General features: G+C 33.2%; 1 protein-coding gene across 1 annotated transcript in view; it reads left to right on the top strand.

Annotated features, from left to right (window-relative positions):
* The window catches only part of LOC137634361 (transient receptor potential cation channel subfamily M member 4-like), a 112,834-nt gene that overhangs the window by 77,857 nt on the left and 9,815 nt on the right, over positions 1–25,162 (top strand). The window contains exons 23-28 of the mRNA XM_068366758.1: positions 4,756–4,955; positions 10,315–10,512; positions 12,796–12,974; positions 14,262–14,394; positions 15,039–15,089; positions 18,603–18,897. Of these exons, the coding sequence (XP_068222859.1) occupies positions 4,756–4,955; positions 10,315–10,512; positions 12,796–12,974; positions 14,262–14,394; positions 15,039–15,089; positions 18,603–18,897 (1,056 nt within the window). The remainder of the gene's footprint in view (positions 1–4,755; positions 4,956–10,314; positions 10,513–12,795; positions 12,975–14,261; positions 14,395–15,038; positions 15,090–18,602; positions 18,898–25,162) is intronic.

The raw sequence follows: 25,162 nt of genomic DNA, 5'->3' as shown, positions 1-25,162 counted from the left end.
AAATGTACAAGTGAGTGTGGAGGATAAATGTATTAATACAGATGAAACGTGGCTGAGTATGAATGATACTTATAGTGTGTGTGGCTTTTCGTTAGATGATGTAAAAGAAAAAATGAATAACGCAAGAATGAGAGACAGGAGAATGATAAGTAGCATGACTGAATCTTTTGCTAAAGTTGAGAATGTTTTTGATGAAATGGATGAACTGTTTACAGAAATGAGTGTAATTATAGGGCCAGATGAGAACGAGGTAGATATGATTGTACATGATTTATTAGATGATAGGGATTTAGATAGGAATAGTGTTAATGTAGCGAATGATTGTGATAAGGAAGAAGTGAATGAGAGTATATGGGGGCCCAGTTACTCGGAGTAGAGGTCCCGTTCCCGACTGCGACTGGGTTATGAAAAAAATAATGTAAGTGTTGTGTGAGAAGGATTTGGCAAAGTAAGGGGGGAGGAATGTGGAGGATTTATTTTTTTGTTTTATTTTATTTTTGTTTTTGCCAAATCCTGAGAGAGAGAGAGAGAGAGAGAGAGAGAGAGAGAGAGAGAGAGAGAGAGAGAGAGAGAGAGAGAGAGAGAGAGATATTGTGTTAGCGAGCGAAAGTAGTTAGGTTAACGATCGTTTGTGGTGAGAAAGACTGTTGGTTTAAATGAGATTGTTTGTTTACATTTTTTAGTTAGGTTACGACAGTGGTGAATGTTTCGGAGCGAAGGCTTTTTTTGATTGACTGCGTCCTGAGTCAGTTGTGTGAACGCTGGAATTATTATTTTTCTTTACCAGCGAGGAAGTGATTTTTGATTTTCTGAGCCGTGATTCCTCCTTATGAGAGATTGTTTTTTGAGAGTTGATTTATTGTTGCTGACCAGGCCTGTAAATAAGGATTTTGTTTGGACTGCTCTTTTGGACTACGATTGTTGATGACCTGGCCTGTACTTGATTGTGTTGGACTGCGCTTTTGGATTGCTGAACCGATGATGACCTGGCCTTTGTATTTGGATTGTTGATGATGATGATAATGATGATGATAATGAAGATGAGGATGATGACTACCACCCAATTCAGCGAGGCAGTTGTGGCAAATTTCCACACAGTTTAATCTGTTATTTAAAAAGCGGTGATTGTGGTAGTTGCCGTAAAAGACTGTCGGCTGTGTTGGTGTTCATATATATATATTTATTTTTGGTGTTGGTGTGCGGTGTAATTTAAGTTTGTTAGGTTTTTTTTTTTTGCGTTTATTTGAATGGTGTTACGTTGTTATATTTACTGTTGTTTATGATTAGTGTTAAGTATTTTGAATGTGGATGGTTTTGGTTGGATTTATTGTAGTTAGTAAGAAATATATAGTTTTAAGGTTATGTTCTGTTTTGTTTATTTCGTCCTTTTTGTCTAAGAGTCTGGTTTTAGATAACGTCAGGGGAAAGTTTGTGTTGTGGGACCATTGTCAGTAGGTGTGATTCAGGGTGTGGGGCTTGTTTTTTTTAACATCCCGCCACATTATTTTCATTTATCTTCCATACACAATAAACAATAAATGTGGCGGGATGTTTAAAAAACAAGCCCCACACCCTTAAATCACACTTACAGACAATTGTCTCCTCTACACAAACTTTCCCCTGACGTTATCTAAAACCAGACTCTTAGACAAAAGGACAAAATAAACAAAAACATAAAAAACTTAAATTACACCGCACACCAACACCAAAAATAAATATATATATATGAACACCAACACAGCCGACAGTCTTTTACGGCAACTACCACAATCACCGCTTTTTAAATAACAGATTAAACTGTGTGGAAATTTGCCACAACTGCCTCGCTGAATTGGGTGGTAGTCATCATCCTCATCTTCATTATCATCATCATTATCATCATCATCAACAATCCAAATACAAAGGCCAGGTCATCATCACACTTACTGACAATGGTCTCCACAAAACAAACTTTCCCCTTACGTAATCTACAACCAGACTCTTGGACAAAAGGACAAAACAAAACAAAACATAAATCCTCCACAATTTGATTGCAGATGAACCCCCATTCTTAATAATATACTGGGTAACATGAGATTATGCCTCATAGTCCTTGGCTTAAAGGATGTAACTCCATACATTATCATGGCATGTTGATATTGTTAGAAACAAAGGAAGTAAAATGGTATTTATATGAAAGATATTGTATGAATGCCCATACTTAATGATGCTTTTTTAGACTTGCCTTCTTGACTTAGGCTTTTCAAGTGACAGAAAATCTAAATTTTATGGGCCGTAATTTTCTTTGATATGCATGTGAGCAAGTTACTGCATAAATTTCTATTGACGACCATCTTCATGGGATTAAAAAGTCCAACCAAGATTTCTCAGTGAATTTTATATACGAATATTGTACATATGCCTTCAGTGCTTTAGGCTCTATTGCTAAATAAGTTTTGGTAGCACTTAATATCTAAACCCAGTATACATTATTTTGTAACACTTTGGTCTACCTTTGTCACCAGATTGTTTAGATAGTTTTATTGCTATTTTGTTTCAACTTAACTAATATCTTTTTGTTTATCAGTCAATGAACTGAATATAACCGATGGAAATTATATTCATTACTTTTGAGCTCAACTCCGCTGTCGCCTTGTATCAGACATGCTGGTCGCAGATAAACTTATCTTACAGATTCGACTCAACATTACAGTCGCAGCACTTCCTAATTAGTGGCCTGGATAAACTGCCTATTGATGACATTTGTGATTACATTACAACGCTAAGACCTAGTAAAGTATTTAGCATTTAAAGACACTCAGGCCTTATACAAGGATGTAAGAGTTCTGTGCTGAGGCACCAGTTAGGTGATAACTGAGAGGTGAGGTGAATACAACTAAGGTGAATGCAACTAAATTTATTTCAACGGATCATGAGTGTTTATACCAGCCATTCCAAGCAAGAACGGCACAAAATTCAAAACAAGGATTCATGAAAATACAGGCTTAAACAGTTTATCAGTGCGAGGTGATCGCAATATTGATATATGCCAAAAAAACAGAAATACCATTACAATTTACGAATGTGTGTGATCCACAAGCAATACATGGCTTCCCCTGTGAAAAACATACATGCAAAATAGGGTGCCCTGGTCTGGAAAGGAGCACTGTAGGAAATACGCAGGTTTAGGGCGATCAAAGGAGACCCAGTCTTCTTTGCCACGAATGTTCCGTATGAATGCCCACGTTGTTTAAGGAGACCGTCCGCCATGGTGTTTTGACATATATACCAACTTTCAGAAATCAAAAATCATTTCATTGCTTCTATGTATGCATAATCATATCATACATGCTCTCCAGAAGTTTCAGCCAATTATTTTTATAAATAATGAAGATATAGTGGTCTTTAGATGATGACGTCATCCATACTGAGTCATCTGCATGACTGAGTTTGACAGAATCGTTGTTGTTTATTTTTTCATATATATAGCGATTTTTTTTCACTTATATTTAGAAACCTCGTACGTCTGGCAGAAATGGAAGGCATTGGTAGAGGGTAGGTGAACGAAAACTACGAGCTATGAGAACAGCAGCCAGATTTTCCAAAGACGTATAGAAGTTATAAGGCATATGTTTGTTTACTTACAGTTCGTATGTACATTGTGTTTTCACAACGTCCTCGGGAACTTTATAGCAAAGCCAATGTTACCTAAGCTCATAGGAATAACAAAAAGTAAGCAGAGAACAAGAAAAAAGAACCAAGAAGAGAGGGAAACATGAATAAGAGTACAAAGCTGAAACATGCTAACTAAAACTCTGGCAACAATGAGAGGCCGCTGGCAACTCATGACACCCTTACGCCAAGTGTAATAGTAAACTTAGGATTTAAATACCTCGTTTAGGGTGCATTTATGTAGGAGTAAACAATAAAAGTACAAAGTAAATTTATCATAATAATGTTATCTTGATTTCTTTATGAAAAGCGAAAATTTGTTGCAAATCATTAGGAGCTCATAACTCAAAAACATACTTATTCACACTTGGGTACATTTTTATCATTTATTTATTGTTCGATTTTAGAGGGAAAGATATAATTGAAAATGGGAATAAAAATCCCACAATCTTAAGTACCAGAATTTTGATTTTCCTTTTTCCCATTTTGTTTTCATGAATATTTTATGTCTAGACAAAGAAAATTGAGAAAAAAATCATTAAAAAAAGAAAAGGGAAAATAAAAAATCTGTCACACAGAATTATTCGATTTATAAAGAAGTTTTATTGGTATGATTTTCAAAACAATTGGTGTCATATTAGTGGAGAAAAATGTACCTAATTTTTGTTTTGTTTAAATCATGATTTATACTGATATATCAAAAAGTTTTTGATCAAATGACTTGAAATTTTTATATGAGGAAGGTATCCTATATGTCTAAAAGAAATTGTGTATTTTGAGTAGTTGGGAAAAAAATATTCATGGCATGGCGGACGATATTGCAAATCGTATAAATCATTCTTTAACACAGGCAGCTTTCTTTATTCCCTTGTTGATTAACCTGTTAATAAACGTATGACACCAATTTCTTATAATCATATTTAGACGTCGGTAATTAATTCTCAAGTAAGATTATTTCTGTGATAAAGATTTTTAAAGTATATAAATATTTTCATTATCATGTTGATCATGTAATATTTTTTTAAGAGAATACAAAACTTTTCTTTATGTCAACAATTGTTTTACTAATGGCAGTTTTTTATGACATTTGGAAATTCCCCCCAGATAAAGGAAGTGCTGGTGTTCTTGGGCCTACTCGTCATCTTTGTCCTCGGCTATGGTATAGCATCACAAGGCTTACAGCATCCTTCAAGAAGAATTCCTTCCTTGAACATATCGTCTATTGGTATGATCTTTGAAGATGTTCTGTTGACACCGTATTGGCAAATGTATGGTGAACTTCTCCTAGATGAAGTTGAGGGTAAGTATTAAGTACTAATACTGTATATATAGCATCAGTCATTAGATTTAATCATATCTCGAATACAAAGCCTTTTTTATTTTTTTTTTATTTTGCGTATAGGTAGTGTCATAGCCTCTATACCATGGTCTTCCACTGTCTTGGGATAGAGTTCTCTTACTTGAGGGTACACTTGGGCACACTATTCTATTTAATTTCTCTTCCTCTTATTTTGTTAAAGTTTATATAGGCGATATCTATTTTGATGTTACTCTTCTTAGAATATTCTATTTTTCCTCTTTCCTTTCCTCACTGAGCTATTTTCCCTGTTGGAGCCCCTGGGCTTATAGCATCCTGCTTTTCCAACTAGGGTTGTAGCTTAGCAAATAATAATAATAATAATAATAATAATAATAATAATAATAATAAGCGCATTTCCTTTTATTCATAACGTTTTGGATCTCTTTTTCAAATATTTTTGTTATGATAGTTTTTTGTTTGTTTTTATCTGCAATTTACTATTCTTATCTCAATTTAGCTCATTTCCTTTTCATATGTATTATATTTCTATTATTTTTTGGAAGCTTTTAATGATCTACAGTATATGTCCTGTTCTATGTTGATTAATAATAATAAAAAAAAAATAAAAAAAATAAAAAGATAAACCAGGGATATCGTTCAGAAAATTTATTAACTAATCAAAAGAATGCCTACTCACGTGTGTAGAAAATTTGAAGAAGATTCATGAAAAAGAAATAGAGAAAATTTTAAAACTACGCTTCCTCACATAGCCTAACCATATTTTTTTTTTTCATATATTTGACAGGGGAAAAATATTAAAACATAAAATATGGAAAAATTGCTTTGGTCACTTTAAAATTCAATCATTCAAGATTCCATAGAAAAAAACTGCATATAAATATCCATAAAAATATAAAAGTAGCGACAGATTGTATGGTAAAAACTTACTTTAGAATGCTCCAGCGGCATACTGCAGGTCCCATTTCAGGTTCTTGATTCAAGTTTTCCGCCTTGTTGGGGAGTCCATTAGCTTATCTAATTTTCTTAAATAGCCAGCTACTGCAGCCGACAATGGAATCCCAAATTCTTCATGGAGGGAGGCCTCAAAATAACCAGCGTTGTACCTTGCAACAGCCGTTGCAACGACAAAGTCCACCACCCTCTTTGATGTTTGGGACACCGATTCCACATTCAATGATGAAGGGATTCATTTCGATTCTGGGTTAGGCCCTTCAAACATTTCTTCATCGTTTCATCAGTCGTTAATCTATCATATATTGATTTAAAAAAAGGCCAGTTCATCATCTCCCAAACGAAAATACACTTTCATGTTTTTGTGGGATGGTGGCACTTCACCATTTGCAATCACCCTCTTGTAGAAACACCACGAGACCTTTCCTTTTGAACACAGGTGATGCTATGGCTTTTCATCGGTCGAGGATCTCATTTCTCAACTTTTCCACAGATGTCCCTACCATTCTTTTCAATGAGACCGAGAAATAATATCGCAAATGGTTTATTACAACGTCGGTCAGTTTGTCATGAGCTCCCAATGAAAGTTTTCTTTTCTTCTTTTTGGGAGCTGTCCCTTCTGCTTCCTCTGACACTATAAATTTCCTCTCACCTTCATGTACAATGTATCAAAATCGTTTGGCAACATGATTTACGCATTCGGCTTTTTCAACTGGGGCACTCCCTGCCATACGGCCCAGTGCCATTATTCATTCCCCTGAGTGCTGCAAATGCGTAGCTGTCACCGTCGGATATTATTTCGTTATATCTTAGATTATAATTGGTTGAACGGTTCCACATCTCAACAACAGAGATTGCCTCCATCCCGCCTGAAGGTCCTTCATAATTTTGCTGGCACTCAAGAGTCCACATAATCGTTCAGCCAATCTACATACTCAGCATGAGAAATTTTTCCCTTCTCCATCAACGACTTTTTTTTTTTTTTTGTCTCACATTTCACATAATTTACTCATTACGTGATAGTCTGCACCCACACCAAAATTACTTTTGTGGCCCCGACGGTGCCATGACCCATCGAAGATCACAAAAACATCAACACAATCACTAGTATCTTTGCATATAACTTTATATGTACATCTGCCATAGATTTACGAGCCATGTTCTTTGTACATTCTGTTTATATATTGCATATCTAGTAAAAGTCGAGTACCTGAAATTTCTTGGCCCCATATAACACGTTAATTTCTCGGCACTTAAATGGCCCTTTCCAACAATAAACAAGCATAGACAAACATAAGTGAAATCGGGTGCTTTCTTGGTTTCATCATAATTCATAAGCCACATGGCCACAGCTAAAACATGTCATCCCTTTCATGTATGTATCCAGCTGGTGGTGAATATACAGTATTTAACACCCAATTTCTTATCACAACACACGGGGCACGCCAAACTAGCAACGAAATCAATAACAGAATTTCCATTTGGAATAGGTCTTGGATCAGACTTTTCTTCACATGCTTTCCTTTCCCTGGCTACCAATCTCTTTCTCTTTATAGCATTTGTGAGCACGTGTTTTCGAACTACTAGATCGACTCTCTGTTACAACCACTTGTTTTTTCTTTGCTAAGTCAATTTTCTTCGCCCTCCTGGCTTTAGCAAGTTCTTGCCTACTAATTACAGTCTTCTTGCGTTTAGGCATGTTTCTAGCTGCCTAAAATCGACGAAAAAGGTATAAAAATGACGAAATCAAGTAAAAAGCCCAAGAAAAGGGCAACACACTTAACTCTCTCACAAAGTCAATGAGACACTGATCATAAACTCTTCACTGAAGGGCTGAAGGCTTTACACGGAAAGGGTATTAAAATGACGAAATCAAGTAAACAGTCCGAGAAAAGGGCAACACACTTAACTCACTCACAAAGTCAACGAGGCACTGATCATAAACTCTTCAGTGTCTTGACTGAAGGCTTTACATGGAAAGGGTATTAAAATGACGAAATCAAGTAAACAAACCGAGAAAAGGTCCCTACCAAAGTCAATGAGACAATGATCGTAAACTAACTCTTCTTCAGTCTTCACCGAAGGGCGAAGGCCTTACACGAGCCTCACTGTTTGGCTTAGAAGAAAAGTTGCCAATGTTTTAATTTATAAATAAGAAAAAAATATTTGAGCAATAAACAATCAAAACCAAACAAAAACAGTTTTGACAGATGTCACGTATTATTTACTATGACTCGGCCTCACGTGCTCACCGTGGTCACGTTATTAGTATAATAAAATAATAAAAATAAAATACTTATTGATCGAGTTTCGTTCTGAAACTTCAGAAGAATTTTACCGAATCGTAGCAGAATTTTTCAGTATGTTTAATTGATATTTAAAAAAACTTCGATTTTTCGCCTAAAAAGGAATAAAGTGCCCCTACTGAGAGTTAGAAGCTGAAGACCTGTTATGAGAACAGTATTCAGAATATGGTAGAGTGAAAGAATTGAAACATTCCCTCAGGATAGATTGATCACCTAAAACCTTAAGTGTCTTTTTCCATTTGACAATTTTTTTATCAATTAAAAAAACAAAAAAGCAAATCGGCGGTAAATTTGTCACGCTTAGAATTTTAGGTGTGATTCTCGACAACAAATTTACTTTTGAGGAACGCATTAGGTCTGTGTCTTCTTCAATTGCACAAAAAAATTTCTTATTGAGAAAGTATTTTAAGATTTTCGGTGATCAATCTATTCTAAAGAAGTGTTTTAATTCTTTCATTTTTACCTTGTTTTGAGTATTGTTCTTCTGTCTGGTCTTCAGCTACTGATGTTCCTGATCTCTGGCACCGTCGTTCAATTAGTTCGTTATGGATATTGCATAAGATTTTTCATAATTCTGATCATCGTTTACATTTAGATCTTCCCGGACAGTTCCATCCTGTTCGTAATACTAGGCATGCAGTTAATTCTAATAGTCAGGCCTTCTCCACCAGGAGGTTCAGTACAACACAGTATACAAGAAGTTTTATTCCGGCTATGAACAAGTTGTGGAACGATCTTCCTAATCGGGTAGTTGAATCGGTATAACTTCAAAAGTTCAAACTTGCAGCAAATGGTTTTATGTTGAATAGGCTGACATAAGTCCTTTGATAGTTTATATATCAAATATATGTTTTAATGTAGTTAATGTTTTTAAAATATTTTATATTCATTTTCATTGCTTCTTATATTGTTTATTTATTTCCTTATTTCCTTTCCTCACTGAGCTATTTTTCGCTGTTGGAGCCCTTAGGGTTATAGCATCTTGCTTTTCCAACTAGGGTTGTAGCTTAGCTAGTAATAATAACTTCCTTTCCTCACTAGGCTATTTTTCCCTACAGGAGCCCTTGGGCTTATAGCATCTTGCTTTTCCCACTAGGGTTGTAGCTTAGCTAGTAATAATAATTTCCTTTCCTCACTGGGCTATTTTTCCCTGTTGGAGCCCTTGGGCTTATAGCATCTTGCTTTTCCATCTAGGGTTGTAGCTTAGCTAATAATAATAATAATAATAATAATAATAATAATAATAATAATAATATTGTGTTGACATTCACTCAAAAGCAAATATTCCTCTTAGGTAGCGATAAAGACTTGTGCACAGCTAGTAATAATAACTCCCTTTCCTCACTGGGCTATTTTTCTCTGCTGGAGCCCTTGGGCTTATACTAGAAGGGGTGGCCAACCTATGGCGCGATTACACGATTACAAGTGGCGCACTATACCCTAGAGATGATAAAAGTGAAAAACATGCTTTAGTGTTCATGTTTAATCCTTTGCTTTACAACTGCTACATCTGTCCACACACACACACACACACACACACACACACACACACACACACATATATATATATATATATATATATATATACATATATATATATACATATATATATATATATATATATATATATATATATATATATATGTATATATATATATATATATATATATATATATATATATATATATATATACATATACATATATATATACATATATATATATATATATATATATATATATATACATATATATATATATATATATATATATATATATATATATATATATATATATATATATATAAAATGATTGTATGTATAACCGCCAAATATGTCCAAATCACCATACTTAAAAAGGATTGAAAGCAGGTTAAAATTTGTGTGGCGTATCTGAATTAGAAGTGAAATAAAAATGATGCATGGGAAACAAAAGGTTGGCCACCCCTGGCTTATAGCATCTTTCTTTTCCAATTACGGTTGTAGCTTAGCTAATGATAATAATAATAATAATAATAATAATAATATTAATAATAATAATAATAATAATGTATTGACATTCAAAAGCAAATATTCCTCTTAGGTAGCGACAAAGACTTGTGCCACCAGGGGTCCTGTACCCTAGACGCCTCATGCCGCCTTGAAAACAACACCTGCACAACAACTAGAGCGAATTGTGTCTGCGAAAGTGCTGCTGACTATTCCTGGGTTGTTAGTGTGCTTCTCTTTTTCTATCTTATCATTGGAAACATCATGCTTCTTAATCTCCTCATTGCTATTTTCACGTAAGTTTTGATGATTATTCTGTTTTGCTTTGGTATTAAGAATTAAATGCATGGCTGTATTTATTAAAATATAATTTTTTTTCCCAATAACAGGGATTTTTATTTGATTTTATAAAACCCTTAATCATATATATGCCGTTAATAGTGTCCGGAATGATTTTGATGATGATTCTGTTTTGCTTTGGTATCAAGAAGTAAATGCATGATTGTATTTATTGAAATATCTTTTTTTCCAATCATAGAGATTTTTTGTTTATTTTATAAAATCCTTAATCATATATACGCCATTAATAGTTTCCAGAATGTTCCAATGTTCACCAATAAAATAAATTGCTAAATGTATTTCCCCAAAAATTAAAAAAAAAAGTATCAGAAAGATGAGAGAAAACTCAGAAAAGTGAAAAAAAAATCAAATAATTCCTTAAAGGGAAATGCTAGTTTCCTTATGCATAGCATAAGAATAAAAGAAAGTCAGAAGAAACAAATGAAATAACAAAGCAAAATGACTAAAGAAAGCCGGAGCTATTTTGAACAGTACTCATGCATCATCCGTATTTGTGGGTCTAAATTGAAGATATAAGCATATGTCATGGTGAAAGCCATAACGTTCGCCTTTATAGGGAATGATATAAGTAAAAGAATTTTATGTTTTTTTTTTTTTTTTTTTTATTTTATCTTATTTTTTTTTTTTTATTCAACTGACTACATTCTCTCCAGCGAGGCTGGATTGCAACTTATAAAGTAGTTGGCAATAGATTTGCTTACGTTCTATTTACACAACGCATAATCTTATAGCTTATATCAACAGTTTAACAACAAAGTTGAACTGTCCCTTCAGATAGTAATAGTAATAATAACAATAGGGAAGTGGGGAATATGGGGAAAGGAAGAGTACCCCTGGATACAATCCAGTTTATAGCTCAAAGGCAGGTACTCGGGAGGGGGAAGATTAAGGAAATAGGGAGAGAGAGAAGTACAGGAGAAGAATAAAAGAGAGGGGCAGACCCCTTTGCGATATTAGGGTATTGGTATTATTCCATATGGTGGTGTTTCCAGGACACCCTAAATTTACTGAGGGCGCAATTGCTGATGGCACATCTTTTATGGTAAAACATTTGATTAATTATAGAGAAATATTGAAAATCTGTTACCATGGTATTACTTTTCAAATTTGCATTGCTTGGGAAAAAATTCCTATTTGTCCCTTTACCTTAGGAATAACTCCTATCACAACCTTGAAGACGTCTTTGAATTTAACGATAAGCTCGTGGCAATAGACTGTATAGTAGGACTATCAAAGCTTTTGTTAGCTGTTATAGCTTTTAACAGTATACATGCCACACTTCCCTTATGTGTTATGAACCAGTACGGGCATTGGGGGTAAAAAGGACGGAATAATTACCCTTTTTAACCGTGCGGAGTTTTACTTCAGAGTTAGACTCGTTTTCTAATTTTTTTTTATTGCTGATTCTTTGATTTAATCCTTTTTCTAATGCATAACTCCTGAACATTTGTTTTCTCGAATTTTGGTGGAGTTAGCTCAAGTATCTCTCCTAGAGCTGCTGTATAATTTGATACTGTATGAATTGTAACCATTTGCTTCCATTGGTTAAATGTTCTGGTTATCTATAACGAACGCAAACTTCCTTAATGAAACGGCCATGCCCATTGTTAGACAAAATAATCAAAGTGAAGCAAAACAGGTAGTTCTAAAATGAGACCGAACAACAAGCAAACTACAAGGAGATTGAATTACCATCTATCAAATGTCTAACATTTTCAACTCCTAACCGACTGGATTTTCTTGGTAAAAATCTTTTAAATAAAACCTGTAAAGAAAGATTCAATTGATGATGTTTCCAATGCAGTTAAATGCAGCATGTACCTACGACGGATTGATTTCGTGATGATCTAGAAAAATTACAAATTCACAAGAGTTTTTAAGTAGATGTACATAAAGAATTGATAAATTTAATCACTATAGTCGATTCTTTTTAGTGAGGCAAATTTACACCGACTTGCAGGGGTGCCCTTCTAGCTCGAAAATGTTTCCTGATCGCTGATTGGTTGGACGAGATAATTCTAACCAATCAGATGGCAGGAAACTTTTCCGAGCCAAAAGGGCACCGCTAGGAGTCAGTGCAAATGCACCTCATTAAAAAAAATTGAGTATAGGTAGCTGAGAATTACAATAACGTTAAATAGTCTAAATTTGAGATTTTTTAGTACACAATTAATTAAAAATTAAGATTTTTAATTTCTGTCCTGATTTACTTGCTGCAGATATGTGTTTGATGAGGTGCAAGAAAACAGCATGGAGTTGTGGAAGTTTGAGATGTATCGCCTTATCCGAGAATTTGACCTTAAACCTGGCCTTGTCCATCCTTTTGTAATATTTGAGTATACTTGGAGGCTTTGCAAGAAAATATGGAAACTTACCTGCCGAAAATCAAAGGAAAATTGTAAGTTTTCTCAATTTTGTATTTTATTTTATTAGAAAGAAAAATTTGATATTTCAAATGTATAAAGATAGATAAACTTAAGTTTCACTTGTCAAGTTTGAATTAATATAAAAAATTCAAATTTTTGTAATTTCTTTTATTAGAAAGAAAAATTTGGATATATTTCAAATGTTTAAAGATAGATGCACTTAAGTTTCACTTGTTAAGTTTGAATTAATATTAAAAATTCAAACTGATTCCATTTGTTATTTTCACTAAATGTTCGCATTTTGTAGCCTAGTTCTGTGTTTGAAGTATCTAGCAATTTCGAAAGCTAAAGAAATTCCTCCCATTAAAGTGACTTTAGATGGCAGGAGGGTTAATCACACCATCACTCTCCCTCCCCAATCAATAAGATCTCAATTTGCAAATATATATAGTCGTAAATCTTTTTTTGTTAAAATACAAAATAGTTAGAAAATTGAGTGACTTAATGCAGAGCTATCAGTGGAAAACTATTTATTTTAGCAGACTGAAAACCTCTGTCAAGGCTGAACAATTTTAACCCCCCCCCCCCGCCCCCAACAAAGGTTCTTCATCAAAATCCATATTTCTCCCAAAATATAGACTTTTGTTGTCAGTTATAATACCAGTCTGGTTAAAGGTTAGCAAAAATCAACATTAGAATAAAGTGTGGTTTAGGGGAGGGGTGGGCGGGTGTTAAAAGATTCTAACATTGTGTTAATAATTTTTTTTTATTGAGAAGGTTGAAATAAGTTTTGTTTCAATTTAACTGTTTTTAATATTTCTAATTTTCGGTGTATTTTTTTTCTTTTCTACACTGGGCTGTTTTTCTTGTTGAAATGCTGAGGCCTGTAGCATTCTGATTTCCAATCTAGGGTCGAAGCTTCACTATTGATAATGAACAAGAGTTTTATTTTTCAGCTTGATCATATTTGTTTTTGCAATGGGGTTATGATTAATCATTTAACAAGGAAGGTAGTTTCCACCATTGAAATTTAGCTTTATTAGTATTATAAAAAAGGTTATTATTTTTTCATATTTTTAACATAACTGTGATTAGGACAAAATTATCCCATATATTTACAGTGTTTTATGAGTTATTGTATGCTAGTATTATGGCAGCAATTATTTCAAGCATATCTTATGATAATGATAATTATTTATAAGGACCTTACAAAAACATCAAACTTGTTACCATCTTTATACCATAATGTTTTGTATATTGTCAGTTTCTAATTTGTAATAATTGATCATCTTTTTTTTTTTTATTCAATCTCATTTTAGTGGAAGAGTACATGAAGGAAACTCTGGATGCGCTGAAGGTCTTTGAGAAAGAAGCCATATTGAACTACTGTTCCAATCTTGCAGTGGCCCAAGAGCAACGGATAGACAATCGGGTCAAAAGGATGTCAGAGAAGTGAGATTTTGCTACTAGAAAATTTTTTAGATGACAATACGTATGGTGATATATTCAAACTTTACAAGTAGAATATATATATATATATATATATATATATATATATATACACATATATATACATATATACATATATATATATATATATATATATATATACACATATATATACATATATACACACACACACACACACACATATATATATATATATATATATATATATAAATATAATTGTATATATATGTATATATATACATTATATATATTTATACATATGTATATACTGTATATATATATATGTATATACAGTATACATTATATATATTTATATATATGTATATATATGTATATATATATATGTATGTATATATATATATATATAATATATATATATATATTATATATATATATATAATATATATATATATATATATATATATATATATATATATATATATATATATATATATATATATATATATATATATATATATATAATGTAGACAAGAAGAAAAAACCCTTTCAAAATTATTTTTTTAATTTTCACTTAGTATTAGATTTGAACAATATGATATTCAATGTTTCTAATTCCATAATTTTATTCTTATTATTCAGTTGAAAAAAAATATTTTTCCTTTCAGAATAGACAGAATTACGAAGTACATTGAACAAAAAGAAGAACTTGAGGAGATGTAAGTAAATCATTCAGTTGATTGATTATGTTATAAAGTAAAGATTTTATTACAGAGGAGATAAAAACCGACATAAGTGTTAGGGAAAGAAGCTTTACTTCTACATGATATAAGAAACCAGCCAAGGACATACTAAATGTTATGAGACCTGCACTTAAGGGTAGTGAATTCAACTTTGACTACTCGAATGTTCCGAAATATGACGTAATTTCTCATTTTCTCACCACTTCTAATCGCTTATTCTTATAAAAAAATAAATGAAGAGAAGAATAATAGCAAATGAGGGTAATAATGGAAAACAACAGGGAAGCTATTTAATAGAACTGCTGGCACTACAAAGAATGTAGGTAGTAGGTTGGCCAGGTCACCAGCCGCCCGTTGAGATACTACCGCTAGAGAGTTAAGGGGTCCTTTGAGTGGCCAGACAGTAATACATTGGATCCTTCTCTCTGGGTACGGTTCATTTTTCCTCTTGCCTACACATACACCGAAGAGTCTGCCCTATTCTTTACATATTCTCCTCTGTCCTCATGCACCTGACAACACTGAGATTACCATACAATTCTACTTCTCTCAAGGGGTTAACTATTGCAATGTCATTGTTCAGTGGCCACTTTCCTCTTGGTAGGGTAGAAGAGACTCTTTAGCTATGGTAAGCAGCTCTTCTGGGACAAGGACACTCCTAAATCAAACCATTGTTTTCTAGTCTTCTGTAGTGCCATAGCCTCTATACCATGGTCTTCCACTCTCTTGGGTTAGAGTTCTCTTGCTTGAGGGTACACTCGGGCACAATATTCTATCTTATTTCTCTTCCTCTTATTTTGTTAGTTTTTTATAGTTTATATACGGGATATTTGATTTAATGTTACTCTTCTTGAAACATTTTATTTTTCCTTAAGTTTCCTTTCCTCACTGGGCTATTTTCCCTGTTGGAGCCCCTGGGCTTATAGCATCCTGCTTTTCCAAATAGGGTTGTAGCCTAGCAAGTAATAATAATAATGCATCATACAGCATAGCATACTGAATTATTTTATTTCTTACGTATGACACATGCCTAAATTAAGTAATGAACACAGTCTACAATAACGATTAGGAATATGTTTATTTAGTACATACCTTTCAAGTATAGGCTAAGATAACCTTGGGTAGGCTAAGGTAAACTGACTATAAGTCTACTGAATCCACACGAATGTACCGGTTGATAAAATTGCGAACTTAGATTCAGCTAAACGGATTCATAATTTCATACCCTTAGTGCTAACTGTAACTTAGCAAGGGGAGAGTATAAATTCGGTGAATAAATTCTCTTGTATAACTGACTTTGGAATCAAAGTCTGTATTGTCGAGTTTTTATTTGATAATGATTATCTCAATGAATTATTTCTTTTTTATATATGCATATGGGTACTTATACAAATTAAATTTCCAAAGACAAACATATAAGTTGACAAAACCCCCATGAAAATTCTGGATTCCTTTGCATAAGTAAGCATTTGATAGAATTTATACCAAGATACTGTATATTATATATACTCTATAGTGCATATGTACATATTATATATATATATATATATATATATATATATATATATATACACACAGTATATATATATATTATATATATAATATATGTATATATATTATATATATAATATATATATGTATATATTATATATATAATATATAATATATATATATATATATATATATATATATATATATATATGTGTATATATATCTATATATATATATATATATATATATATATATATATATATACACACTCACATATATATATATGTAAATATATATACATATATATATATATATATATATATATATATATATATATATATATATACAAGCACCTGGATCTGGACCTTGTAATAACATACGTCCAAAAATTCTTAAAGTGAATAAAAAGGAATTTTATAATTCATTGCAACTAGTAACAGGATAAGAAAAATGTCTGAATCAAATGGTGTCTGAGTATTTGAGGGACTTGATTGACTCTTGATTTAAAATTCTTTTGATAAGTTTAAGTTTCAGCGGAATCCAATTGGTACATTTTAAGTTTCAGCGAAATCCAATTGGTACATTTTAAGTTTCAGTAAAATCCAATTGATACATTTTAAGTTTCAGTGAAATCCAATTGATACATTTTAAGTTTCAGTGAAATCCAATTGATACATTTTAAGTTTCAGTAAAATCTAATTGATACATTTTAAGTTTCAGTGAAATCCAATTGAAACATTTTAAGTTGCAGTGGAATCCAATTGATACATTTTAAGTTTCAGTGAAATCCAATTGGTACATTTTAAGTTTTAGTAAAATCCAATTGATACATTTTAAGTTTCAGTGAAATCCAACTGATAGATTTTAAGTTTCAGTGAAATCCAATTGATACATCTTAAGTTTCAGTGAAATCCAATTGATACATTTTAAGTTTCAGTAAAATCCAAATGATACATTTTAAGTTTCAGTGAAATCCAATTGATACATTTTAAGTTTCAGTGAAATCCAATTGATACATTTTAAGTTTCAGTGAAATCCAATGTTATAAACGTTAGTTTGTATTGTACTGGAATATAGACCATATTTTAAGATATCGTAGTTTTTAGCAATAAAGAACTTAAGATAATTAAGTAGGCATAAGACTGAAAAGTTACTTCTCGCCTTTTAAGTACCAACTGTAACCTCACCTCTCACTGAATGTTTGCTACTGTATTTTTCGCAAAATTTACACTGTTGAAAATTTGCAGTGAAAAACGGTAAAAATCCTGGAATAAATGTTGCCATGTATTTACCGTATTAAAAACATATATAATGACGTAAACAAGTGATATTACGATCACCAACCCGTAAAAGATAATAACAAAGTAGGGTAAAATTACGGTCACCTGTATTTTACTGAAATACGGATGAGGATAGTATAATTGTACGGAGAATTTCCGATTAAAATTACGGTTTTTTAAGAGTGTACACAGGCACAGGAATTAAATACCCTAAATATGGCACTACTTATGCATCAATGATATTATGTATGAGGTATTACCACAGTACTGGTTTTTATTTTTGTAAAAACTTAAGTAAAACATTTTCTTTTTATATCAAAGTAAGAAGGGAAATGCAATACTTTAATTATAGTAGCCACATGACGATAGAAATATCATGTAGCTTGCTGACTTTTATATAGTAATGTCGGTATTGAGATGAATTAGAAATACTTTACGAACTGGAGAAAAGACGGAAAAATGGTTCGCAGTAAGGTATAATTGATTAAACACAAAATCATAGCCTCAATGTAAATGGAAAATAATTTATAAATTTTTACTGTGGTCATGTTTGGAAAATGTTTTTAAACTAGATTTCTTTTAATTATAGGATTATTAGAAGCAATGTATTTCCACAATCAAAGATATTTCTATGTAACATAATTCCAAAACGTTGAAATGGTGTTATGTAATATGTATTCATAGTACAAAATTCGGTTTTTTATTTGATGCATTGCAGTGAGGGAGATTTAGAATGGGTAATCCAAGAAGCTGAAAATATGAAACCTGACGTGGAGAGAAGAAGTGCCAGACTTTCCGCAAAATCTCATCGTAAAGAGAGACGAAGATCCATGTTTCCAAAACAGGCTCCTTCTCCTCCCCCAGTGCCATCACCAACAGAGCAGAAGGATGTGGATTTAGAAGAAGATTCATGCCCACTGTTTGCAAAATCATCAGAAGAATTAGAAGATATTTTCAAAGAAGAAGTTTCTGATGAGGACATAAAACAAGAATTAAGTCACCTTCAAGAAGTGGTATGTAATGTTCTTTGATTACGTTTGATAGAATAGTAGGCTAAATGTTATACAGCATATACCAGATTGAACTGGAGTTGGTATTGGTTGCAAACAAGATGATGATAAACTATTACATCACCGCTAAATAAAATGGGAAAAATTGGTAAAGAGATGTTTCAGGAAGCGCGGTATTAAAATAATTCAGCTGACACGGTTTCCTTAAGGATACACATGTTTTATTAGTAGTTTCCTTCACTATTGCTCAAGCCAAGGATATACATGTTTTATTAGCCCTTGGTATGACTGGGAGTTACTATAGTCAATTTTTTTTTTCAATGAGGCGCATTTGCACTGACTCGCAGGGGTGTCCTTTTAGCTTGGAAACGTTTCCTAATCGCTGATTGCTTGGATAAAATAACTCTAACCAATCAGCTAGCAGGAAACATTTTCCGAGCTAAAAGGGCACCCCTGCGAGTCAGTGCAAATGCACCTCATTAATAAAAATTGAGTATAGTTCCTGCTTATTATAAGTGAAGTTAGTCTTAGATACTCTCTCATCTAACCTCATAGACCATGGATTATTTCTTGTATTACTTCCACTCAAAGGAAAAGTTCTGCATTTTGAATCAAGGATTCTGTGATATTATTGGTGTCTATCACTTATTTCATGAGAGTAGTCTTAGGTAATGTGGATTAGGTCAGCGAAATGGTGGTTGTGTATGAGACATCCGGCTTGTTTTGTGCAGATGAGCCAACAGTGCATGCGAGTCCTCAAGTTTAGAAATTTCCCTAGAGATAAAGGACATTTAATTCTGAAACTATTCAGCAGGTGTGAGTTTTTCATTGTCAGATAAGTCATTTCACAAAGAATATCATAATTGAAAATAATGAAAAATAAATGCCTCGTTACGTACAGAGTCATTTTTATGCTATCAAATGAATGCTGTACACAGCCTTGAATACCTGGCAAGAAAGTCTTCTCTACTCTATCTAAAGTGACATTGGCGATATTGACGCGCATTTTTTGACAGGTACTGCTTGGTTATTTGATAGAAATTTCTTCCATCCTTTCCCATCTGTCCACTCTACTTCCCTCTACTTCCAGGAGTACTAATTTTTTCTTAAATTACATTGCATCCTTTTAAGAGAATTATCATAACTCTGATTCCTCTTCCCTCCCCATTTCTTAAGAATTTTCAATGACAGGGATTAGTCTAGTATATATTTCTTCCTTAACGCTTATTTCTGACATCTATGATATGCTTCCTTAACCGTTCGAAACAAACCGAAAAAAAAAATTGCTATGCCTTATATATAAAATATAAAATTCATTGCTAGTAACAGTAGAGATTAATCTCAAAACATAAATTACCAATCTGGAGTAATCTACTAATTCCTTCTTTTCTCAGAGAAGTTTACCTACATCATCATTATTACATATTAATCTTATTCTCATAAGCCAGGTAAAAAATAGCCATTCGTGTTATCAGCATCAATGAAGGACAGATTTTAATGGAGAATTGCTCTGTTAACAAATCAAAACAGATCAAACCCACCGTTGGATTATGGTTTTGTCTTCAACCTAAAATGTACACTGCATCGCGAATTATTTTGTTTTAAGTTTCCACAGTAGTCACCTGCTATTATTATTATTATTATTATCATTATTATTATTATTACTTGCTAAGCTACAACCCTAGTTGGAAAAGCAGGATGCTATAAGCCCAGGGGTTCCAACAAGAAAAATAGCCCAGTGAGGAAAGAAAACAAGGAAAAATTAGATATATTAATAACTGTAACAACTCTAAAATAAATCTCTCATATATAAACTATAAAAACTTTAACAAAAAAAGAAGAAGAGAAATTAGAGATAAGTGTGCCCAAGTGTGTACCCTCAAGCAAGAGAACTTTAACCCAAGACAGTTGAAAACCATGGTACAGAGGCTATGGCACTAACCCAAGACTAGAGAACGATGGTTTGATTTTGGAGAGTCCTCATAGAAGAGCTGCTTACCATAGCTAAAGAGTCTCTTCTACCCTTACCAAGAGGAAAGTAGCCACTGAACAATTACAGGGCAGTAGTTAACCCCTTGAGTGAAGAAGAATGAATAGTTGATAAATACCCAGTATATCCTAGTCCCTGCAGGTAAAGAATGAAAATCATCACTAAAAGTTAAATATATCTAATATGAATATCGGAACATCAACTAATAGCGAATGATATTTAAAGGAAATACATTAACAAAAATCTTCATTTCAATTCATCCAATCATAAAAAAAATGCAATATGATTCGTAGAGGGCAGAGATACGCTTGTATTGATGGTAATAACTATAATAATAAGAATAGGGAAGTGGGGAATATGGGGAAAGGAAGAGTACCCCTGGATACAATCCAGTTTATAGCTCAAAGGCAGGTACTCGGGATGGGAAAGATTAAGGAAATAGGGAGAAAGAGAAGTACAGGAGAAGAATAAAAGAGAGGGGCAGACCCTCATGCGATATTAGGGAATTGGTATTATAATATGATTCGTAAAATGCAGTTTTTAGTGTCAAATTAAAGACAATCGATTCTTGCTAATCTTGTATGATTTTCAGTAATCTGAAGTATTGGTTTTGGTTGAACTACCTAATACTAATAATAATAATAATAATAATAATAATAATAATAATAATAATAATAATAATACAATATTGCCTCTTGGAGAAAGATTTTGAGTCAAATTAGGAAGAGGGAATTACTGATTATTTTTCACTTAAGGATATCCACTTTCATAATGGGGTGTCTTATCCTAACCAAAATGTTGCCTAATTTTCTTTATGATGATGTGCAGAAGCATCAAATAACTCGCTTATCTTCCACTATATTCACATACTTAATGGTAAGACTCCACAATTTCCTTCCTTTACTGTATTGTATTCTTCTCGTCTTTCTTCCATGAAAGAAACATTTAGTCTGTAGATATTTTTTCCTGTTGTCCAAGGACACAGATTTTACTTTTTTCATAATTGATTAGTCTTTTAGATGTCAAAATTATAATATTAAATAGGAATGGCAATCTCGTAGTAATATATTTAACATGGTAAATTTTGTGAAGATCTTTATTCCCTGTTAACAATGCTTTGTAGAGTGAGATTTTTATGATTTTGTTGCAGGGGAGGGGGCATGGGCGCTATTTCAGTGGGAAGTACATAAGACAGAAAATGATAGAGATAACTCACTTAGCCCTTAATACTGAAAAGGAAATTTTGATGAATTTGTAAAACGATGATTGTTAATGTTAATATTTTTCCTCCAAGAATATTAACAAAGTTCTACATTAGTGAGCTAGTGTAAGTTTAACCAGTAATACCTCAAAAAAAGGTTTCTAGCTCTTTTTTTTTATTTGTAAAGAGGAAAATGGAAAATAATGCACCGGTTCCTATTTCAGGCAAGTACAGCACTGGATGCTATGACCCCATATGCAAAATCTCGAGCAATGACTGCCTTAAGTAGACAGTCTCGCCCTTGGACTCCGGGTGTGGCAGATCACCATAGCCTAGCAAAGTTGGACAATCTGGGTTTTCGTTTGGAAGAGTTAGAAGAGCAAGTTCGTCATTCTCATAAACAGATAGAAAACTTGATGAAATGTGTCCTCGACAAGCTGGACAAAAATCTCCCCCCCAAAGAAAACAAAGGAAAAAAGTAACGGAAAAGCGGCATGTAATCATATAATTTGAGTTGATAATCCTTTCTCCTGAATATTTACTTGTCATAGTAAACATATCAACTATAAAGAGCCCAAATCGTGGTTACAATGTGTTCAGGCATATTAAAACTAAAGTCTTCTAGATGAAAGAAACTGGGAAGCTTCATGTGGCTGTACCTGTGTCCCCTCCATTGATATTAACTACCCAGCTTATTAGTGACTACCTAGGTCATTATTGATTATCCAGCTATTTCTATTGTATGTCTCTTTGCTGTTCAATTCAGAGAGAGAGATGTTCACTTTGTGCTCTTTCCATTCGGTTTTCATTCATGCTTTCTTTTATTGTGAGTAAACAAGTTTTTACATGTATGTGTTTGTCTTCCCTTCTTCTTGTAAGTGTCCTATCTGATTCATTGCTTTATTATTGAATTTACACATTTATTCTTTTTACTGGGTTGTGTAACTTGCTGCCTCAACCTCTGGAGTGGAGTCCTGAAAATAGAAGTGGAGGGATTGGTGTATAGATATCACCAGTATCAAGTCACTATCCCAGAGACTACCTTCTCGAGATATTTTCAACTTGCAATGATCTTAGTGAAATATGTAAGATATATATATCATATAAGATGAAATTCACGTGTCTTATCAAAGTACATCTTTCATGGTTTGAAAAAGAAGATAATCTAAGAGGAAAATATTTTGTTAAAGTATTGTGGTTTTGTGGACAATTTATCTTGGCCTTACAGCGTACAATTGCCCTCAGCAGTACAAAAATTGACCAGAAGATGAATATTCTATCTTAGTTGGATGTCATTATCAGGGAAAAAATAACCGCCTTTTACATCCTTGTTCACAGAAAAAATATTTCCTATGATAAAGGCTGCTAAATATACTTTCAATATGTGATGTTTTGAATTTTGTGGGTGTGTTCAGATTCTAGCAGTGCTTAATCTTCACTAAAACAGTGGATATCCTCTTACACTCTGATAAGAGAAGTGCAGGATTGGCTAATCCCATTACTTAAACAAAAATATAACAAATTATGTTATATCTGGGGAGGGGGAAGGTGTACCACTTCATGAAGAGATAAATGGAAACTACAGTGGCCAAAGGATTACGCAATTGCTTGATTATGAATATTCTTTATGGAGATTTTAAGAAAGTGCTCCAACCTTACATTAGAAATAGCGATAAATGGAAACTACAGTGGCCAAGGGATTACGCAATTGCTTGATTATGAATATTCATTATGGAGATTTTAAGCAAATGCTCCAACCTTACATTAGAAATAGTGGAAACCTAGCTTGGATATTTTGACTAAAAATCATAAGTTTGAGGCCATTCATTATGAAAAGTAATGCTTCAAATCATTCAGATAGGTGGACAAGCATACTTTTAAACTTTCAAAATACAGTCACTCATAAATTATTATTATACAGTGTAGACTGGAAACAGGTTCAGTTTTGTAACTACCGCCAAACAGATTTTCAACAAATCATATTTCAATCGTTTATTTTTTCACTCAAGGGAGTTATTATTATTATTATTATTAAATGCTAAGCTACAACCCTAGTTGGAAAAGCAGGATGCTATAAGCCCAGGGGCCCCAATAGGGAAAATAGCCCAGTGAGGAAAGGAAATAAGGAAATAAGGAAAAATAGAACATTTTAGGAATAGTAACAATATTAAAATAAATATTTCCCATTTAAACTATAAAAACTTTAACAGAACAAGAGGAAGAGAAACTAGATAGAAAAGTGTGCCCAAGTGTACCCTCAAGCAAGAGAACTCTAACCCAAGGCAGTGTAAGACCATGGTACAGAGGCTATGGCACTACCCAAGAATAGAGAACAATGGTTTGATTTTGGAGTGTCCTTCTCCTAGAAGAGCTGCTTACCATAGCTAAAGAGTCTCTTCTACCCTTACCAAGAGGAAAGTAGCCACTGAACAATTACAGTGCAGTAGTTAACCCCTTGGGTGAAGAAGAACTGTCTAGTAATCACAGTGTTGTCAGGTGTATGAGGACAGAGGAGAATCTGTAAAGGATAGGCCAGACTATTCGGTGTCTGTGTAGGCAAAGGGAAAGAACCGTAACCAGAGAGAAGGGTCCTATGTAGTACTGTCTGGCCAGTCAAAGGACCCCATAACTCTCTAGCGGTAGTATCTCAACGGGCGGCTGGTGCCTAGGCCTAGGCCAACCTACTACCTAAACATTACTGCATGGTAGGTCCAAGAAGGAAGTACCAGGCAATGAGTGTCATCTTGATATTTTTATGTATTTAGTGGTTTTTTTTTAAATATCAACCATTTTTAGTTTTCTTAATTTGGGCTAGAGTTTTAGCTTGCAGTATACATTGAAACATCCTCCGCTTCTGGAAGGAAAGGAACAATTCCAGTGAAAAGCTGGAGTTAGGATATACTGTTCCAACTGGAGATAACATCATCTAGAAAATGTTGAACCAACTGGTTACCTGTTAACAGCGGAAATGTAGTCATTGAAAAAGCTGCCAAATGTTTTATATACAGGAGTTTCTAGCAATGTCTTTCTTCATTCTGATTCCTGCAGTGTTTAATCTTCACGAAAGTAGTTGATGC

The sequence above is a fragment of the Palaemon carinicauda genome, chromosome 44, assembly GCF_036898095.1.
Source record: "Palaemon carinicauda isolate YSFRI2023 chromosome 44, ASM3689809v2, whole genome shotgun sequence".
Taxonomy (NCBI): Eukaryota; Metazoa; Arthropoda; class Malacostraca; order Decapoda; family Palaemonidae; genus Palaemon; species Palaemon carinicauda.
This window is presented reverse-complemented; position numbering and strand designations above follow the sequence as displayed.